Consider the following 15,966-nt stretch of genomic DNA (forward strand, 5'->3'; position numbering starts at 1 on the left):
ATAATATAATACAATATAATATAACATAACATAACATAACATAACATAACATAACATAACATAACATAACATAACATAACATAATATAATAAATTTTTTTTTTGGAGGTACATGAGGTACTAGTGGATCCCTATCTCAAGGAAAATCCATTAGGAACCTAAAACTAGTAGAATCCCTATCTCAGGGAGAGACTACTAGATAACTAAAGTACAAATAAAAAAGAAAAGAAAAACTAGTTCTAGCTTCTCAAGGAAGCCTTACAAGCAAACTTCACAGATAAGTAGCAACCCCACAACGGTGGAGGATGTTGACCCCTCGCTTCAGCTTCAATAACCTGGAACACGATGTCTTTGTCCAAGTCCTTTTGAAGGCAGGGACTATGAGGGACAAACCACCAAACCACCAAATACAACACCGACAAGAGCATGGATGTGTCGGTGATGGCGGTGGATCCGATTTTAAGAAGTTCGGATCCAAGTCCGGTAAGAAGGAATATTCACTTCAGATCTAGGGATTTTGGTGTCCTCGAATTGGCTGCAGAGATGGCGGTGGAGATTTATAGATGCATGAGTGGCCACCAGAGGAGCGCGGTCGGATTCGATGGCGGTGCCACCGAACGGGGCATAAGCTCGCTTCGTAGCGGCAGACGAACTCTCTAGTTGTGGAGGAGGCAGTAGGGGCGGTGGTTAAGGCTGAGAGAGACGATGAGAATAGGCTGTGGATAGGGCTAGATTAATAAGTTGTGAATAGGTCGGTGGAGGGGCTGGAGAATTCTAGAGAGAAGGGAGAGCCCCCCTCTCTAGAAAACTCTTTTAATAATAATATAATATAATAACTTGCGCAAAGAACAACTTCGGCTAAGTAGAGAAATATTTGTAAGTCTTGCTAATATGCTTAGAGCACAACAATTCTAGTAGATGGTAGATAATAATAATAATAATAATAATAATAATAATAATAATAATTATTATTATTATTATTATTATAAAGTAATAGTGATAGTGATAGTGATAGTAATAGTAATCTTCCTCCGTTTCATAATACTCGATACACTTTCCATAATAATAATAATGCATTGTGGGAAGTTTCACATTACTTGCTACACTTCCTTTTTGGGCAATGAACTCTCTCTATCTCCCTCCTCTCACATGAGTCCCTTATATTTTTACTCTCTACCTTTCTCTTCTCCAAAAATTGCCTAAGAGTCCGTGAATTGAGATGTGTAACGAGTGATATGAAACGGAGGAAGTAGTAATAGTAATAGTAATAATAATGATGATGATGATGATAATGATAATGACAATGATAAAATAATAGTAATTGTAATTGTAATTATTAATAATAAATTATATTATTTTATTATCAGCGAAATAATTAGGAAGTGAACAAAACTGATTGGAATCGAGGCTATGTTGGTTGGATGTAATATATTTTCAGTATAGAACATTTTACATGGAAAATCCAATTGTGAAGCTAATTTTCTTTTGTTTGGTTCAATCTAAAAAAAAGTTATGGAATGAGAAAAATCGATGGGAAAGGAAGACGAGGGATAAGAGGAGAGTAAAAGGTTGCTAAGAAGAAGGGAGAAAAATGTGTTTTTCCTTCTTTTTTAAAGAAAAATAATTTCCACCTATAGCTACTTTGATAGAAAACTTGTTTTACATCCCTTAACATACCAAACGACGGAAAAGGAAAACTAATTTTCATGAAAAATATTTTACACCCTACCAAATGAAGCATGAATCCGACTGATTGTAACTGAATTGAAAATAAGATGGAGAGAACAGACTATGAATAATAATCCTATTTATATGATAGTATTTAGAATCCTAACAGATCATCAATGTACAATAAGCTATTACTAGTCTCATATGCACGTTTATATTAATGTATAAATTCTTACTTTTTAATTGTTTGAAATTGCTTTATTCAGATTAGTTTAATTTTCTACCAAAAATATCTCTTTTTAAGCATATTATTTTGGAAAATATTTTATGTGTACATTATATCTTATTATAAATTAGACAATCTTAGATTTTCTTATTAGTTATTAATTGAATATTTTATAGTTAGCATTTTTTTTTTATTAAATAAAGGGTAGAACAGTAATATTAAAAGATGACATATAAAGATAAAAGTTACATTTTCGGGTGGTGTGCATTAAAAAAAACTTAAACTACATAGGTATAGTATATCTTGCTGTGTCTGCGCGTGTTCTTGTTGAAAAGTTCGACTCAACGGAAATTGAATTCCTTTAGAACCTCTGGAATCTGGAACCTCTCATATTTCATACGCAAAGCTCGAATTGCAGAAGCTCGTTCCAGGTTCTTGTTTTGTTCCTTAGATGAATCTACTTGTTTTGTTGCGGATTTTGGTGTGGAATTGCGATTTTTGAGATCTACTTGATGTGATTATTCATGCGATTGGTTTTATGCTGTTTGTTTCATGAATTCAACTTATTTTTTCTTTCTCATATATGCTATTTCATGTTTTTAGTGATAATTTACATGTTATAAACTTATGATTTGAATGAATTTCTGGTATAACTTGTTAATTCATGTTTGTTTGTTTCATGGAAGTAAATGATAAGAAAATTTATGTTACAATTTGTAGATGCGCATATTTGTGTTCACTTGTTCTTGTTTAATTTCATGAGATCAATTTTTCAAGTGTTGTGGCTGGAAATCAGTAATGAATGACCTGTCATCCCCGGGCCCAGGGCGGCCGCCCCTCCTGCCCTGGCTCAGGGACGGGCCTGCTCGTCATCTTGGGCATTGGCCAGATTTATGCTATTCCTTTACTTGCAGTTAAGGCTGGAAATGAGCTGAGCCGATAAGCTCGGCTCAAGCTCGAAGGGTAGGAGGCTCGGCTCGAGCTCGAAGCTTGTCGACCGTCAATTGCTAAGCTCGGCTCGAGGTCGATGCTAAAGCCACAAGCTTGCGGCTCGGATACAAATTGGGCCATTAACCCATTATGGCCTTCTTTTTTTACCGGTTGTTTGTGACAAAAAGGTGCCTATCAAAATTTGTTAAAGTTTAACCAAGGAAGTTATGGTTAGGTGAGAGCGTTAAAATGAAAAAAAAAAAACAGTTGATAATGTTGTTAGCACAACCCATAATTGAGGATGCAAATTGCTACATTGATGACGATGAGCAAGTTATTATGTTATCTTCATCTGAACAAACATCCTTATCGATGTCAAGATTTGCATCCTCACTTGTTGCATCAACCAAAATCACTGAGATTTTGTTTGCATTTTCCTCAACTTTTGGTCTCTAACATCTAATTTATTTTGAAGTTTCAACAATCGAAACTTGATTTCCTCCAACTCAATTTCCTTTTTGTGTTTGTGTGTGTTGTGTGTGCGCATGCGTGCTGTCTATGTGCGAGCTTGGGGATGTGTGTGGGTGTGAAAGGCGTAGCATTGTTATTCCAAGAATTTGAAACCTGATTTTTCTATTTCTAGGCCCAACAAATTTTACAAATCTTGTTGTTAATTGAGTGTCAAACGGTTGTAAAATAGGCAATTTGATCAAACTAACCAAGAGAGAGCAAATTAGTGATGCTAGGTTGGACGAATAAGTGTCTCACATACTGTAATATTGGTTCATCCACCATCAATTTTAGTACCATCCAAAGAATTTTATTCGTTTTTAGGATTAGGCGATTAGCAATAGTAGTATCAGAGCAACTCTAATGGAAACACCTTGTATCTTGACTTGCCACATCAGCTTTTTAAGCAATATTGCTTTCTAGCTACAAGTTCTTCCAATGGTAAGCTATAATACATTGTTGCTTGAATGGTACCACATCTCAATCAATATTTTCAACTTTACTTTTTTATTCAATTATAATTAGCTAGGAAACATTAAAAATTGTGCCTTTATTGTGGATGGAGATACACTCACCTACCATATGGAGTGTGAGCATCACCTTCCCTCAATTTTAAGCCATATTGCCTTTTTAAAGTCAAGCAAGTATCAATTATCTTGCTCCAATGGTTAAGCAACTTGCTCACTACTTTCAAATATTACAAGCAGGTCCAAAATTACAATCATTGGAGTTGCTCTCATGTGGTTAAATTAATATTAATATGTATTAATATATTAGGAAAACATAACTGAAGTTTCCGTGTATATTGATGATTCTCATTCACTGTTTATTCTCTCTTTTTTCTTCAAGGGACTTTAAATTAATGTGAAAAATATTAGTTTTTTAACTTGCATTTCTATGTTTGCACAGTATGGGAGACAAATTATTACTTGTCTGTTTTGGGTGTAGATCTTGTTTCCTAGGTCTTTTTAAGCTAGCCTACTAAATTACTCTTGATCTTGCTGCTCATATGGATAAGAGTGCATTGTAGTGTTCATGAGATGTGCAAGTTTAACCTTTTTTCTTTTTCTAAATAGGAAAAAGATGTTTAGCAATTTTCAAAAGGTTGTTTATACATGCTTTCTTTTTGACAATTATATATACTAGTGTAGTATCTGTGCAAAAATTGCTGTTCCTTTACTTACAGTCTAAAATATTCTATTTTTACAGCATGGAAGACAACTTATCTGTTCTGAGTGATGATCTTGTTGCCTATATCTTGGGACGTTTGCCCCCTAAATCACTCTTAACATTTAAGCGCACTTGTAAAAGGTGGTGCAGTTTCATTTCGGACCCAAAATTTCAACGTATTTATACATTTAACTTGCAGTCGTTGAGTTCTTGTTACCCTGCAGGACTTTTTACTGAAATAACGTGTTATTGTTGTGATCGTGTTCGAGAAGCAACATACTATGTTAGTACAAGGCAAAGGTTTGTGTCGCAGAATATTCTGGATTTCCTACCTGTCAGAACAGCATTGGTTGGCTCCTCAAATGGTATCCTTTGTTGCCGTAGTCTTGACCTAAGTCGGTGTAAGATTGATCGGTTTCACAACGTGCCCTGTGTAACCAAACTTCCTCTTATTGAACCCCCTTTACCATTAGTCTTTTATATATGCAATCCAGCTACAAAAGAATGGATTTCTTTGAGGTTGCCCCCAAGATTTAACTTGGGGAAAGCTTTTGGATTTGCTTTTGATCCAGACGGTCCGAGTTTTACATTAGTTGGCCTACAACATTCTTGTCATAAACCAGGTCGGTGCTCCTTTGTCATTTATGATTCCAAGCTAAAGACGTGGAGAAAGTCAAAAGAATTTGATTGTTTTGCTTTAGGAATTCATCCTGAAAAGCATGTTTTTCTGAATGGTCGATGTTATTGGATCACTTATAGGACGATTTTTGATGAGTCTCGTTTACACGACTGTGATTTCCATATGGTTATATTCGACATTATGAACGAATCATGCGAAGTCATTAAGTTGCCTCATCTCTCAACACGGGATAGTGCATTCCCTAGACGTTGTTGTTTGGGAGTCTCAAAAGGTCATGTTCTTTATGTATGTGCTTATCGTTATGAAATGAAAATTTGGCAGTTCGACCCTAATGAGACTACGCATTTTGTACCTGCAGCATTGAGATTTCCATCTCTTGCTGAGTTTCTCAATGAGCCATTCCCCCCAATTGACGATCCCGAACAATATGTATGTTCCTCACTTGTGAAGCCGTACTACTTGTACGATGATGGCTTGTTTCTTGGAACGATTGGTAAATTAGGTTATTATAATATTAAATCAGGAGAATATGTTCCCCACTTCGGTATATCCACTAACCTTTCTTATGATACTATGTGCTTGATGTATTGGCCGACTTCTTTTCCATTGAAGAGGTTTGGAATTAGACGGTTACAAACTCAAGGATGCTACCCTTGCACTCGAACGCGTAAAAGGAAGAGGTCTGTTTTGTCACCAAAGAGATCTCCTCTATCATAAAGCTGTATTTTACGTTCACCAAATGTTTAAAGTTATTTTGGTTAGAGAATGAACAAGCTTAAACAAAATTCTAAGCTCGTTTAATGTTTTTTATAATTGTTTATGTACTCATTATTAACTTATTGATGTTAGTTGATATGCTCATTTATAACTCCATTTTTTCCCTAGTTGTTTCAAACTTCGAAGGAATAGTAGTCAATACCTTTGAAAAAAGTCTTTTAGGCTGAACGCTAATCAAAACGATATGTTTTGGACTTCTGGTGAAACTTCCAAGGGACCATCATCAAATACGCTTTGTTTTGCTTGAACGAAGGAGAACTTTTATAAACAAAGCTAGTGAACTACCCGGTCGGCACAATGGCCAATTCTACCACGCCAAGTGGCCTGCCGTCTATTGCCATTGCTCAATGACTAGTTTTTACTTTTTAGTACTCATATTGTTTCTAGTGCGCCGCATATGATTTGCCATTAAAAAATTTACTTCCTCTGTAACATAAAGAATGTAACAATTGGGTACTATTTGTGACTTATAAAATATTCAGTTGTTGCATTCTTTCTATTACGAAGGAAGTAGTATGTTTTAAACCCGATTTTTAAAAAAAATATAGTATTATCACTAATGCAAAAAACGCAAGGGTTGCGTTTTTTAAAAAGCACATCCCTTAACAGTGAAGGGTTGTGGTTAACCCAAAAAACAAGGCCCTTCATAAAGGATGCGGTCAATGCAAAAACTACAGCCTAAGGGTTGCGGTTAGTCGAACATCGGAACCCTATAAGAAATAAAAGGCTGCGATAAAGGGTTGTGATTTATTGAAAATCGCAACCCTTTGTATATACGAAGGGCTGCGGTTAGGCTGCAATTTTCTTATAAATTGTAGCCCTTCACGTTCCTTTTTTTTGTTAACATTTTGCGCATGCATACACAGTGCTTAGCTTCCCTCCCTCTAACAACTCACACAAATTTGCCTCCTCCCTGCTTCTAACCGACACAATTCTCTTCTCTCTCTCACTTAACGTTCGCCGGAGCCTCGCGCTTCATCGCCACCGCTATCATATCCTTTACTTGCAGCTGCCGTTGTCATCTCCTCCGCCTCCGCTGTCATCTCACACGCACTCTCCTCCACCTTTCGTTTGTCACGCGACCATTATTGCTGAGTGTCCGGAGCTCCGGTTTACCTCGATCTCGTTTTGGACTACCTCGCCGCTGAGGTATATTCTCTCTCCTCTTTTTTGATTTTAAGTTCTACCTGATTTTGCTTTTTTTTTTTTTTTTACGATTTTCCTAGATCAAGGGTTTGAAATTGTTATAGTCTTGCAATGGCTTACGTTTCCTTTGTTATTGGTTTAAGTTACTCCAATTCTTGGGTTTCAATGATAAATAGGAGCAAAGAATTTTTTTTTTTTTTTAAAAACAGTTTTTACCTGATTTTTCTTTTGTTTGGAAAGAGATGCCGAGGGATGTATAACTCATGCTTTTTCCCAGGGGATTCATAACTCATGCTTTTTTAAGAGTTTTGCTTGTCATTCTTTTAGCTAGTTCCATTTCATTGGTTAATTGGTTATTGTTATGAATTTATGATAGTGCATGGATCTTTCTTCCCCTATGCGCACCAAGTTCTATATCACATAATTTCTTATCAAGTTCTAGTAAAAGTAGTCAAACATTGTCTTTTGTCTTCTGACATCGTGATAAGTTTCATGCCTTCATTATTAGCTTCCATGCATTAGGTCTAGAGTTTTGATGTTATCTTCCCTTAGCTCGTGAACATCCATTATCAAATTCGAAAGTATTAAGCATACAATCCATGCGCTCATCAGATTCTTTTGATGAAGTAACAGTTCTTGAAATCGATGGATTAGGCTGTGAAATGAACAAGTCATTCATGCCACAACTTATTGTTCTTCTGAAATACTCATTGAAAACCTGCTATCTTTTTCTTTTTATTTTATTTCCTTTGCTTGACCTTTTTACCTTTTTAGTCTAGTATTTTTCTTATAGAAATGATCGAGAATGGGGGATGAAAATGCTTAATTGTGGTGTTTTGTTAGACCTGGGAGGGTAATCATGCCAAAGCAGCTTGTCTTCCACATAGTTACAAATGGTGTCACATATGGTATTTTGCAGATATATGCCTACCATGTTGCACATTTTGTCATTTAAAAACATGTTATTTTATGAGAGCATTTATTACTTCTCCATAAATTGTAGATATGGTTTGCCCTTCTAATAATAATTTACTGATATGCAAACATTTCAAGATTAATTGAATGCAGCTAGAGCCTATTAGTTGTTATTGAGATATCAGTCGTCCAAACCTCAATTCTACCATCAACTTTTGTATCTCCACTTCAACTCAATATCAAAATCGAGGAGCAAAGAAAACAAAAGGGGCAAAATTTTCGGCATAGAATTCCAATCATCTCATTCATAGAGATCTCGTTTGAAATTTGTTTACTTAATCAAATCATAGAATTTTTCTCAAAATACATCATCATAAACAACACAAGACACTATAACTTTACATAAATGAAATCATATAACACATACAAAAGCACAAACACTTACACGCTCAAGCTTCAACAGTCCTAATTTCTTATCATCAATTCTCAACCATTAATAATCCCAAATCAATTTCAAAATTGGTGTTGTCTGAGTGTATTGATGAGATTAATAATAGCCTCAGTTGTGGTTGGTTGATGGCGAAAACATTGTTTTGAGAGTACCAAATTCTCCAATGTGTTGCAAAAAAGACAGGGAGATGGTTTCCTTCCTTTCCATCATCTTTGCAGAATTTCGTAACCCTGGCTATCAGCCATTGTTAAATAGGCAGTATTGGTCTTGTGTTGATACATTGTGCCAGGGGACTTGTAGACCAAACTTCCAGAGCTCTTGGATAGGCTCTGAGGCAATGATGGAGGTCCTCATTGGAATTGGCACAAAGCGGGCGAAGGTCACCTTGTCCCATACCTCGCTCTTTACTGCGAGGCTGTTATGCCATATTTTTCAGATAAAAAGTTTCCATTTGACATGATGCTCATCCACAAATATCGGAAAAAAATAACTTCCTATGGAGTTTTCACGCTGGTGATTTCTTGTTGCTAAAGTAAAACATAATAGGCTGATTTGGTTAAGAAAACACCAGATTTAGTGTGGGGCCAATAAAGAACGTTTGGATGATACCCTTCCCCAAGCATGAAAGTACCGAATTATGCAATCAAAACTAAAAAAGAAAAGAGGAATAATAAGTCGAAGATTATCAATAATTACTTGCTGGCTATTTCATTTGTGGTTCTACCCCACTTATCCACTCCCCCAAGAAAAGGTTCACCCACAAGAAAATTGCTGCGAAATTCCTGTCGAATGCTCTCATCTTTCACCAATAAGGTGGTTACCAAATGTTTTGGAAGGTGAACTTAACAAATCTTACAAGAGGCGGAAAGTGTAGTCTCGTATCATGCAATAAAGTTACTAATGTACATAGCATGAAGAAGACAGCAAGAGAGTAAAATCGGTGACTGAGATAGTAAAATTACCAAATTTCAGGGGAAGGAAAGTGTTCTAGCGATAAAATGATTTCTGGTACAATTTTACACAGATCTCTACATTGAATACAGGCTCTTTCTAAGGGCCAAAGAAATATGATACATTTTAGAATAAAATCTGTGAGTATTAACACAGATTTACAAGAATCTTTGAACCCTAATCTCTTTTCCAATGTTGGTAACATGTCTGAACAATGACCCTGTCGCAGATATCATCAGATTAACAAAGTAAACCAAACAGCATGCAGAATATATTGGTATTACAGTTATCATTTCTATCAAGGAAACAGGCAAACCTATAATTTCAGGCTTGTTTCAGTGTTCCTGAGGTGATCTCTTCCTTCTCTTTGTTGGAACCATGGAGCTGCAGTAGAAGAGAATTGGAGACGACAAATATTAAACTCAAAGCCATTAGCCCACCTGATACAACCGATACAGAAAAAGTCACTCAGTTAGCTTTTGCCAGAGCAGACAGCCAGACAGGTATTTTAGGACATACTACCTTCGCTTTTTTTTACTTGCTACATTTTCCTTAAATGGTTGTCTGATAATGACAGCTTATGTTAAAAGATATTGAAGCAAATAACATCTGCAGGAATTCATAGGCAACCAAGAGGTAATGAGTGGAAATGGGATGAACAGGAATATCAGATTTACTTGGAAAGAAATAACATCGTCGATTTTCCGAGAACATCTATTTTGCTGTGTGTTGCAATATATAGAGAAATTCATTTGAATACTCATGCCAGAGAGCCAGAAGTGTTAACAGACACTGGATATCTTATTTTTCCATGCAAAAAGATACCTGTGACAGCCTGTTCCCAAGAAGTACAATGGAAGCAGTATCAGATGCAGCATTTTCTTGCATCCCAGTTTTCAAAGCGATTCCGACGTCTGCAAGCGCCAAAGAAGGTGCGTCATTTATCCCCTCACCAACCTGCAAGGAGTTGATATTTAGAAAGATACATGCAAGGAAGCAATACCAAAAAAGAAGGAAACAAGGTTATACTATGACTAATACTGTAATACAAATACCAAAAGACTAAATACATGTAAAGCTAGCTTGGTTCCCCTTTCTAATCAGTTATCCAAATTCCCTGGAGAGAGGTTGAGAAACCATGCCCTAATATATTTGCAAATAAATACAAAGGAATGCAAGAAAGCCAAAAACTTCTGTAGCTAGGATTGCAAGGTTCAAGCTCAATGAATAGCTACAAAGCCGTCAGAATAGAAGGTTAATTACCATAGCAATACGATGTCCTGAAGCTTGTATATCTGATATAAATTGAGATTTCCGCTGCGGATTCAGGGATGGTACATGTTCATCATTTATTCCAATGATTTTCGCGACTTTTGTAACTGCTTCTTCCCTGTCACCTGATAAGAGAATGTGTTTAATTCCCATTATCTTTGAGCCTACAAGAGGCAGGAAAACCAAAAAGCATAAGCAGGTAAACTCATTATTCTCGAAGTCTTGTTAGAAGTAAGTTTAAGTATTTAACGACAATAGCAGGTAAACTCATTATTCTTAAAGCCTTGCAATTCTGTAAAAACAATAGCAGGTAAACGAATTACTAGAGGTCTGCTACCTTTGTGTTTTATATCATAGAAGGGCCTCGTGGAGAGATTGGGATTAAAAAAAAAAAAGGAAACAAAACATGTATGAGGGTTAATCTAAGATTATCATTGCATGGTTAGTAAAAGTCGGCTAAATCAGACTTCAGAGCATCAATAGGCCTGACAAAGGAAAGCTTTTCGGTAGGTTAAAATGAGAAGCGGGTAATATTTCTTCACTCTGCATACTTCTAAAATTTCTTCACAGACCACCGTTATATTACTTGTTCAAGGGCGAGCAAGGCCATCAGGCCCCAAGGTCCTAAGTACAAAAGAATGAGGCTCCGAATGCATGGGTAAATATTGGCACCGAAACGTTGATGAGAATGAGAAGTCATTCAGCACATATAGTATTCCATAGTAACCGGAGAACCAATTATTACATAAAATACGATTTGGAGAGCAAGGAGATCCAAATATAGTTATTCTTTGTTGTTTTTCTTGCACAACTCCAATTAGACGCTGGGAACCAGATTTTAACAGATCTGGGTACTATCAACCTAAAGTTGCAGTTTACAAGTTCAAACCAAAGAAAACATGCTTCCACATTTTGGACTCTGCATGCACATTGCACAACAATGAATGGTTCAATGCACAACAGTGGAAAGATGAATTGGCTGAAATCTGAATGCACAACATAATTACAGAAGTTGCAGAAACTCGTAAGTCTTATGCATAGCATGCATCGATCTAATAGATGACTTCAAAGAGAAATTTATCTACCGTGCTACAGTAGCTTCAGCATCATGCCTTAAGGCATCAGAGATTGCAATAGCACCAATGACACCCTCTCCTTCACGTCCAACATAAACCACCGTTTCCGATTTATCCAATGATGAAGTTGGTTTGGCTGACTCAAGCACCAAGGCACGCTCCAAATGTTCTATATCTGATTGGTTCTTCCTTTCAAAACGTTGACAAACCCATTCCAAAGAACCTACTAACGTCGATCTACTTCAGCTAAGGTTCCAAAACCTGGCTCTGTTAATTGTCGACTTGTGGTTGGAATCTGCAAACCACATGACTCTGCTTTACTTAAGATAGCATTTGCAACTTGCAAGAGGATGTGATGTTGTTTTCTCTACAGCAGCAGCAAGCTTGAGAATTTCTGAAATATCATAAGCCAAGACATCGGGGAAGATTTTTGTCCCGATAGACGACCTACAAAAGTCACCAAGCAATACCGAGTGATCATGGTGAATTTTAGGCAGAATACCATTATCACTGTCATTTACATCCATGGAAAGTGATAATAGACAGAAAATTATTAGTATATAATTTGTCAATAACTGGTTTGAGGTTAAGATGTAGGCTGGCTTACCCCTCACAGCATGGGGGAGATCAAATGTAGAAACAATTTATCCCTACTAGAGAACTACGGAATACTCATAAGAAAAAGAAAAAGAAAAAGAAAAAGAAAAAATATAGTTACAATTCGTTAAAAAGTTATAACAGACAAACAAAATATATTTTTTTATCATAGAAAGTAGACAGCAATTCCTGGAATTTACATCAAATACAGACAAATCCTTCTCGCTTCAAGCTGGTAAGTTGAACATGCGCCAGTAAAGCACATAGTAGCGGTTTGTAAATACTTAACGATACACAAGTGCACAAAAGGGGGACCAAAAGCTAACCATCATATGATGTATTAAGTCATAATGACCCTATTAGCTGGGATTTTACCTTATCCCCCAGGCGGGCCCGGCCCCAGTTTAACGAAATTCAGATGAAATTACAATATTACATTATAAGGACAGAGATAATCTCACTGTGTCTCAGAGTTCAGGACATGGAAGCACATTTTAAGCATGTAACAGTATTTCATAATTTTTCAGATGAAGTGGTTTTTCCTTCCGATATTAAGCTCAGATTGAATTGTGCTTTAGACTACAATAGTCTACATCAGATATTCGACAGAACTGTTCTTTGTTTATCAATAATATGTCAATGAATTGGCTGTCAGGTTATTGTTCATTTGTTCCAAAAGACACAACAGAGACTACAGAGGTCTGTGCTAGGTTGTGTTACTGTGTACATCTGAACTCTTCTTCCCCGTCGCTTACCCTACTCTAGAAGGGAGCTTTTAGAAGGGATGAAGTAATGGTATAATAATATGCAGGTAAGAGAGTCGAAATACTAAAGTTTCATAAAATCTTAATAGAAAGAATTGTTTTTAAGGACATAATACACCCTCCTACATGACTAGTCATTTTTTAGGATCTGGTTACTTTTGCAAATTTTCACCACTACATCCAGGGATCCCAAACGTCCTGTGACTATACCTGATAAAGAAGGCGTCATAGCAAAATCAAAATGAGGAAGCAGTACACCAGCAGCTACTGGAAATTGGAATTGTAACAACATTATATGCAACTGCCCACAACAAATTTGGATGTATTTTGCTCATAGTCGCACGAGCAAGATCAACAGCTTCAACAACCTGGCAAGAGTGCAGGTTAGTGGAAAAGGAAAAAAAGCCACCAAGGAAAGTCTGATAATGACAGCTTATGTTAAAAGATATTGAAGCAAATAACATCTGCAGGAATTCATAGGCAACCAAGAGGTAATGAGCGGAAATGGGATGAACAGGAATATCACATTTACTTGGAAAGAAATAACATCGTCGATTTTCCGAGCACAGCTATTTTGCTGTGTGTTGCAATATTTAGACATTCATTTGAATACTCATGCCACAGAGCCAACAGTGTTAACAGACACTGGATATCTTATTTTTCCATGCAAAAAGATACCTGTGACAGCCTGTTCCCAAGAAGTACAATGGAAGCAGTATCAGATGCAGCATTTTCTTGCATCCCAGTTTTCAAAGCGATTCCAACGTCTGCAAGCGCCAAAGAAGGTGCATCATTTATCCCCTCACCAACCTGCAAGGAGTTGATATTTAGAAAGATACATGCAAGGAAGCAATACCAAAAAAGAAGGAAACAAGGTTATACTACGACTAATACTGTAATACAAATACCAAAAGACTAAATACATGTAAAGCTAGCTTGGTTCCCCCTTCTAATCAGTTATCCAAATTCCCTGGAGAGAGGTTGAGAAACCATGCCCTAATATATTTGCAAATAAATACAAAGGAATGCAAGAAAGCAAAAAACTTCTGTAGCTCAATGAATAGCTACAAAGCCTTCAGAATTCAATAATCAAGTCATTAAACCAAAAACTCCCCAGTAAGTTGCCCCACAGCAGAAAAGAACGAGAAAATTTACTTTCAGTAATCAAGCTGCAAAGTACAAACAAGTCAAGTTGAGTGAAGTTTAATGACATACAATACTTGGAAGGCAGTACAGTTTAACAGTTGCCTATACTCTCAGGTATATTTCCCGTCAGACTGTTGTTCCTAACATTACTGCAAAAATTAGAGGACACCACATTACTAAGATCCAGGTAAGTGACAAATGCTTGAACTACATATATAGCTAGAAGTATAGATGACTTACAAGTTACAAAGACCATAACCCAGTCAGCTGGCACATATCAGGTGAGAGTGTCCCGCCCAAATTGTTTCTCCGAAGCCCACTACATTTCAGCTAGTCATTAAGAAGAATGTAAATATACCAGTCCCCAAAACAGACAATACAAAGTACGCTTACAACATCATCTAATAAAGCTTCAGCAAATTGCTGGTATTATACTTACAGATATTGCAAAACCTCATTCCAGTATATAAGCCTTGGGATGTCCCCTGTTAGATATTTCTGTGCAAGGTCTCTGAATAAACGATGAATGAATTGAATCAAATTTGTACTTATCTAGCCCTTGAAACAACGTGATAATGATCACAAGTTTGCAACTTAAAGGCAGGTTTCAGAACTTTACAATATTTTCAAATTTGGAATTTGAGAGAGGGTGGATGGGATTGGGTCTGTCAATTGATTATTCTTCAAGATCCTGGAACACCATTTGAGATGACAAAAAATTGAGCTTTTTATTGCACAAATAAATCAATCGACTAATCAGCAGCAGATGAATCCTTTCGGAGCTTCTAGTTGTTTCAACTTCGATATTGAAAATGGTATGTCCCTGTAAAGTTCATTGAAAGACAAGTCCCTAATAACAAATCTTCGCGAAAACAAGTCACGATAAGCTTTGCACATATAGAGGTTTGTACAACTATAAACCTAAGGTCCAACCAAGGATGTCTTGGCCTAGTGGTTAAGATTGAGGTGCTTGGCATGAGAGCTTGTTTCGACTAAGGCTATGTTTAGTTCACCTGAACTTATCTGATCTGATCTGAACTTATTTTTTCTTATCTGATCTGATCTGAACTTATTTTTTCTTATCTGATCTGATCTGAACTTATTTTTTCTGATTACAAGATCTTATCTTTTAGATTTTTCTCAATATATAACAAAAAATATAGTAATGTGGGGTCTTGTTTGATTCGTCTCAATGAGTACTTTATTAATATTCAATTATTATAATTTTTACTAATATGTAATGAAAGATATAATGATTTTTAAATATAAGCATAATCTGAACTGATCTGATCTGAACTTATTTTTTCTGATCTGATCTGATCTAATCTGATTACATCTGAAATAAGCAAAAATAAGGTGAACTGAACATAGCCTAAGGCTTCGTTTGGTAGGGTGTAAAACATTTTCCTAGAAAACTGTTTTCTTCTATTTTTTAATTTTTTACATTGTTTGATTTGCAAAGGAGTGTAAACCATTTTCTACATCCTTACTTTCCCTTTCAGTTTCCTTTCGTTTCATCATTTTTCTTACATGGTACCAAACAAAGAAAATCTAATTTTAGAATTGTGTTTTCCATGAAAATCATTTTACACTGAAAATAGTTTACGCCCAACCAAACAGAGCCTAAGATCAGTGTTCAAACAGCATACCATATATCAGCCATTGATCATATATAGGCAAGGCCAAAAGGAAAAAAAGTAAAACTGACACAAACAAATGCAAAAATTA

At 36.2% G+C, this 15,966-nt stretch overlaps 1 protein-coding gene and 1 long non-coding RNA gene across 9 annotated transcripts; one reads left to right on the forward strand and one right to left on the reverse strand.

The window, feature by feature from the left end:
• The first annotated feature begins 2,170 nt into the window (after positions 1-2,170).
• Positions 2,171-6,004, forward strand: LOC104886555 (F-box protein At5g49610). Its single transcript, XM_048639093.2, has 2 exons — positions 2,171-2,324; positions 4,543-6,004. The coding sequence occupies exon 2, from the start codon at positions 4,544-4,546 to the stop codon at positions 5,858-5,860; it is 1,317 nt and encodes a 438-aa protein (XP_048495050.1). The 5' UTR covers positions 2,171-2,324; position 4,543; the 3' UTR covers positions 5,861-6,004.
• Positions 6,005-9,316: 3,312 nt separating this feature from the next.
• On the reverse strand, positions 9,317-15,134 carry LOC104886556 (uncharacterized). Of its 8 annotated transcripts, none has more exons than XR_007271317.2 (11): positions 14,858-15,132; positions 14,678-14,749; positions 14,479-14,568; positions 14,308-14,387; positions 13,771-13,902; positions 13,303-13,460; positions 11,741-12,178; positions 10,647-10,780; positions 10,209-10,340; positions 9,700-9,823; positions 9,317-9,603 (listed from the first exon to the last, which is right to left on the reverse strand). It is a non-coding gene; the product is annotated as an uncharacterized LOC104886556 (long non-coding RNA). The 8 variants fall into 8 exon arrangements; XR_007271315.2 differs by having other exon boundaries at positions 14,479-14,557; positions 14,858-15,130; XR_007271314.2 differs by adding an exon at positions 9,906-9,992 and having other exon boundaries at positions 9,362-9,603; positions 14,479-14,557; positions 14,678-15,133.
• Positions 15,135-15,966: the final 832 nt, after the last annotated feature.

This window comes from Beta vulgaris, chromosome 2 (genome assembly GCF_026745355.1).
Source record: "Beta vulgaris subsp. vulgaris cultivar EL10 chromosome 2, EL10.2, whole genome shotgun sequence".
NCBI lineage: Eukaryota > Viridiplantae > Streptophyta > Magnoliopsida > Caryophyllales > Amaranthaceae > Beta > Beta vulgaris.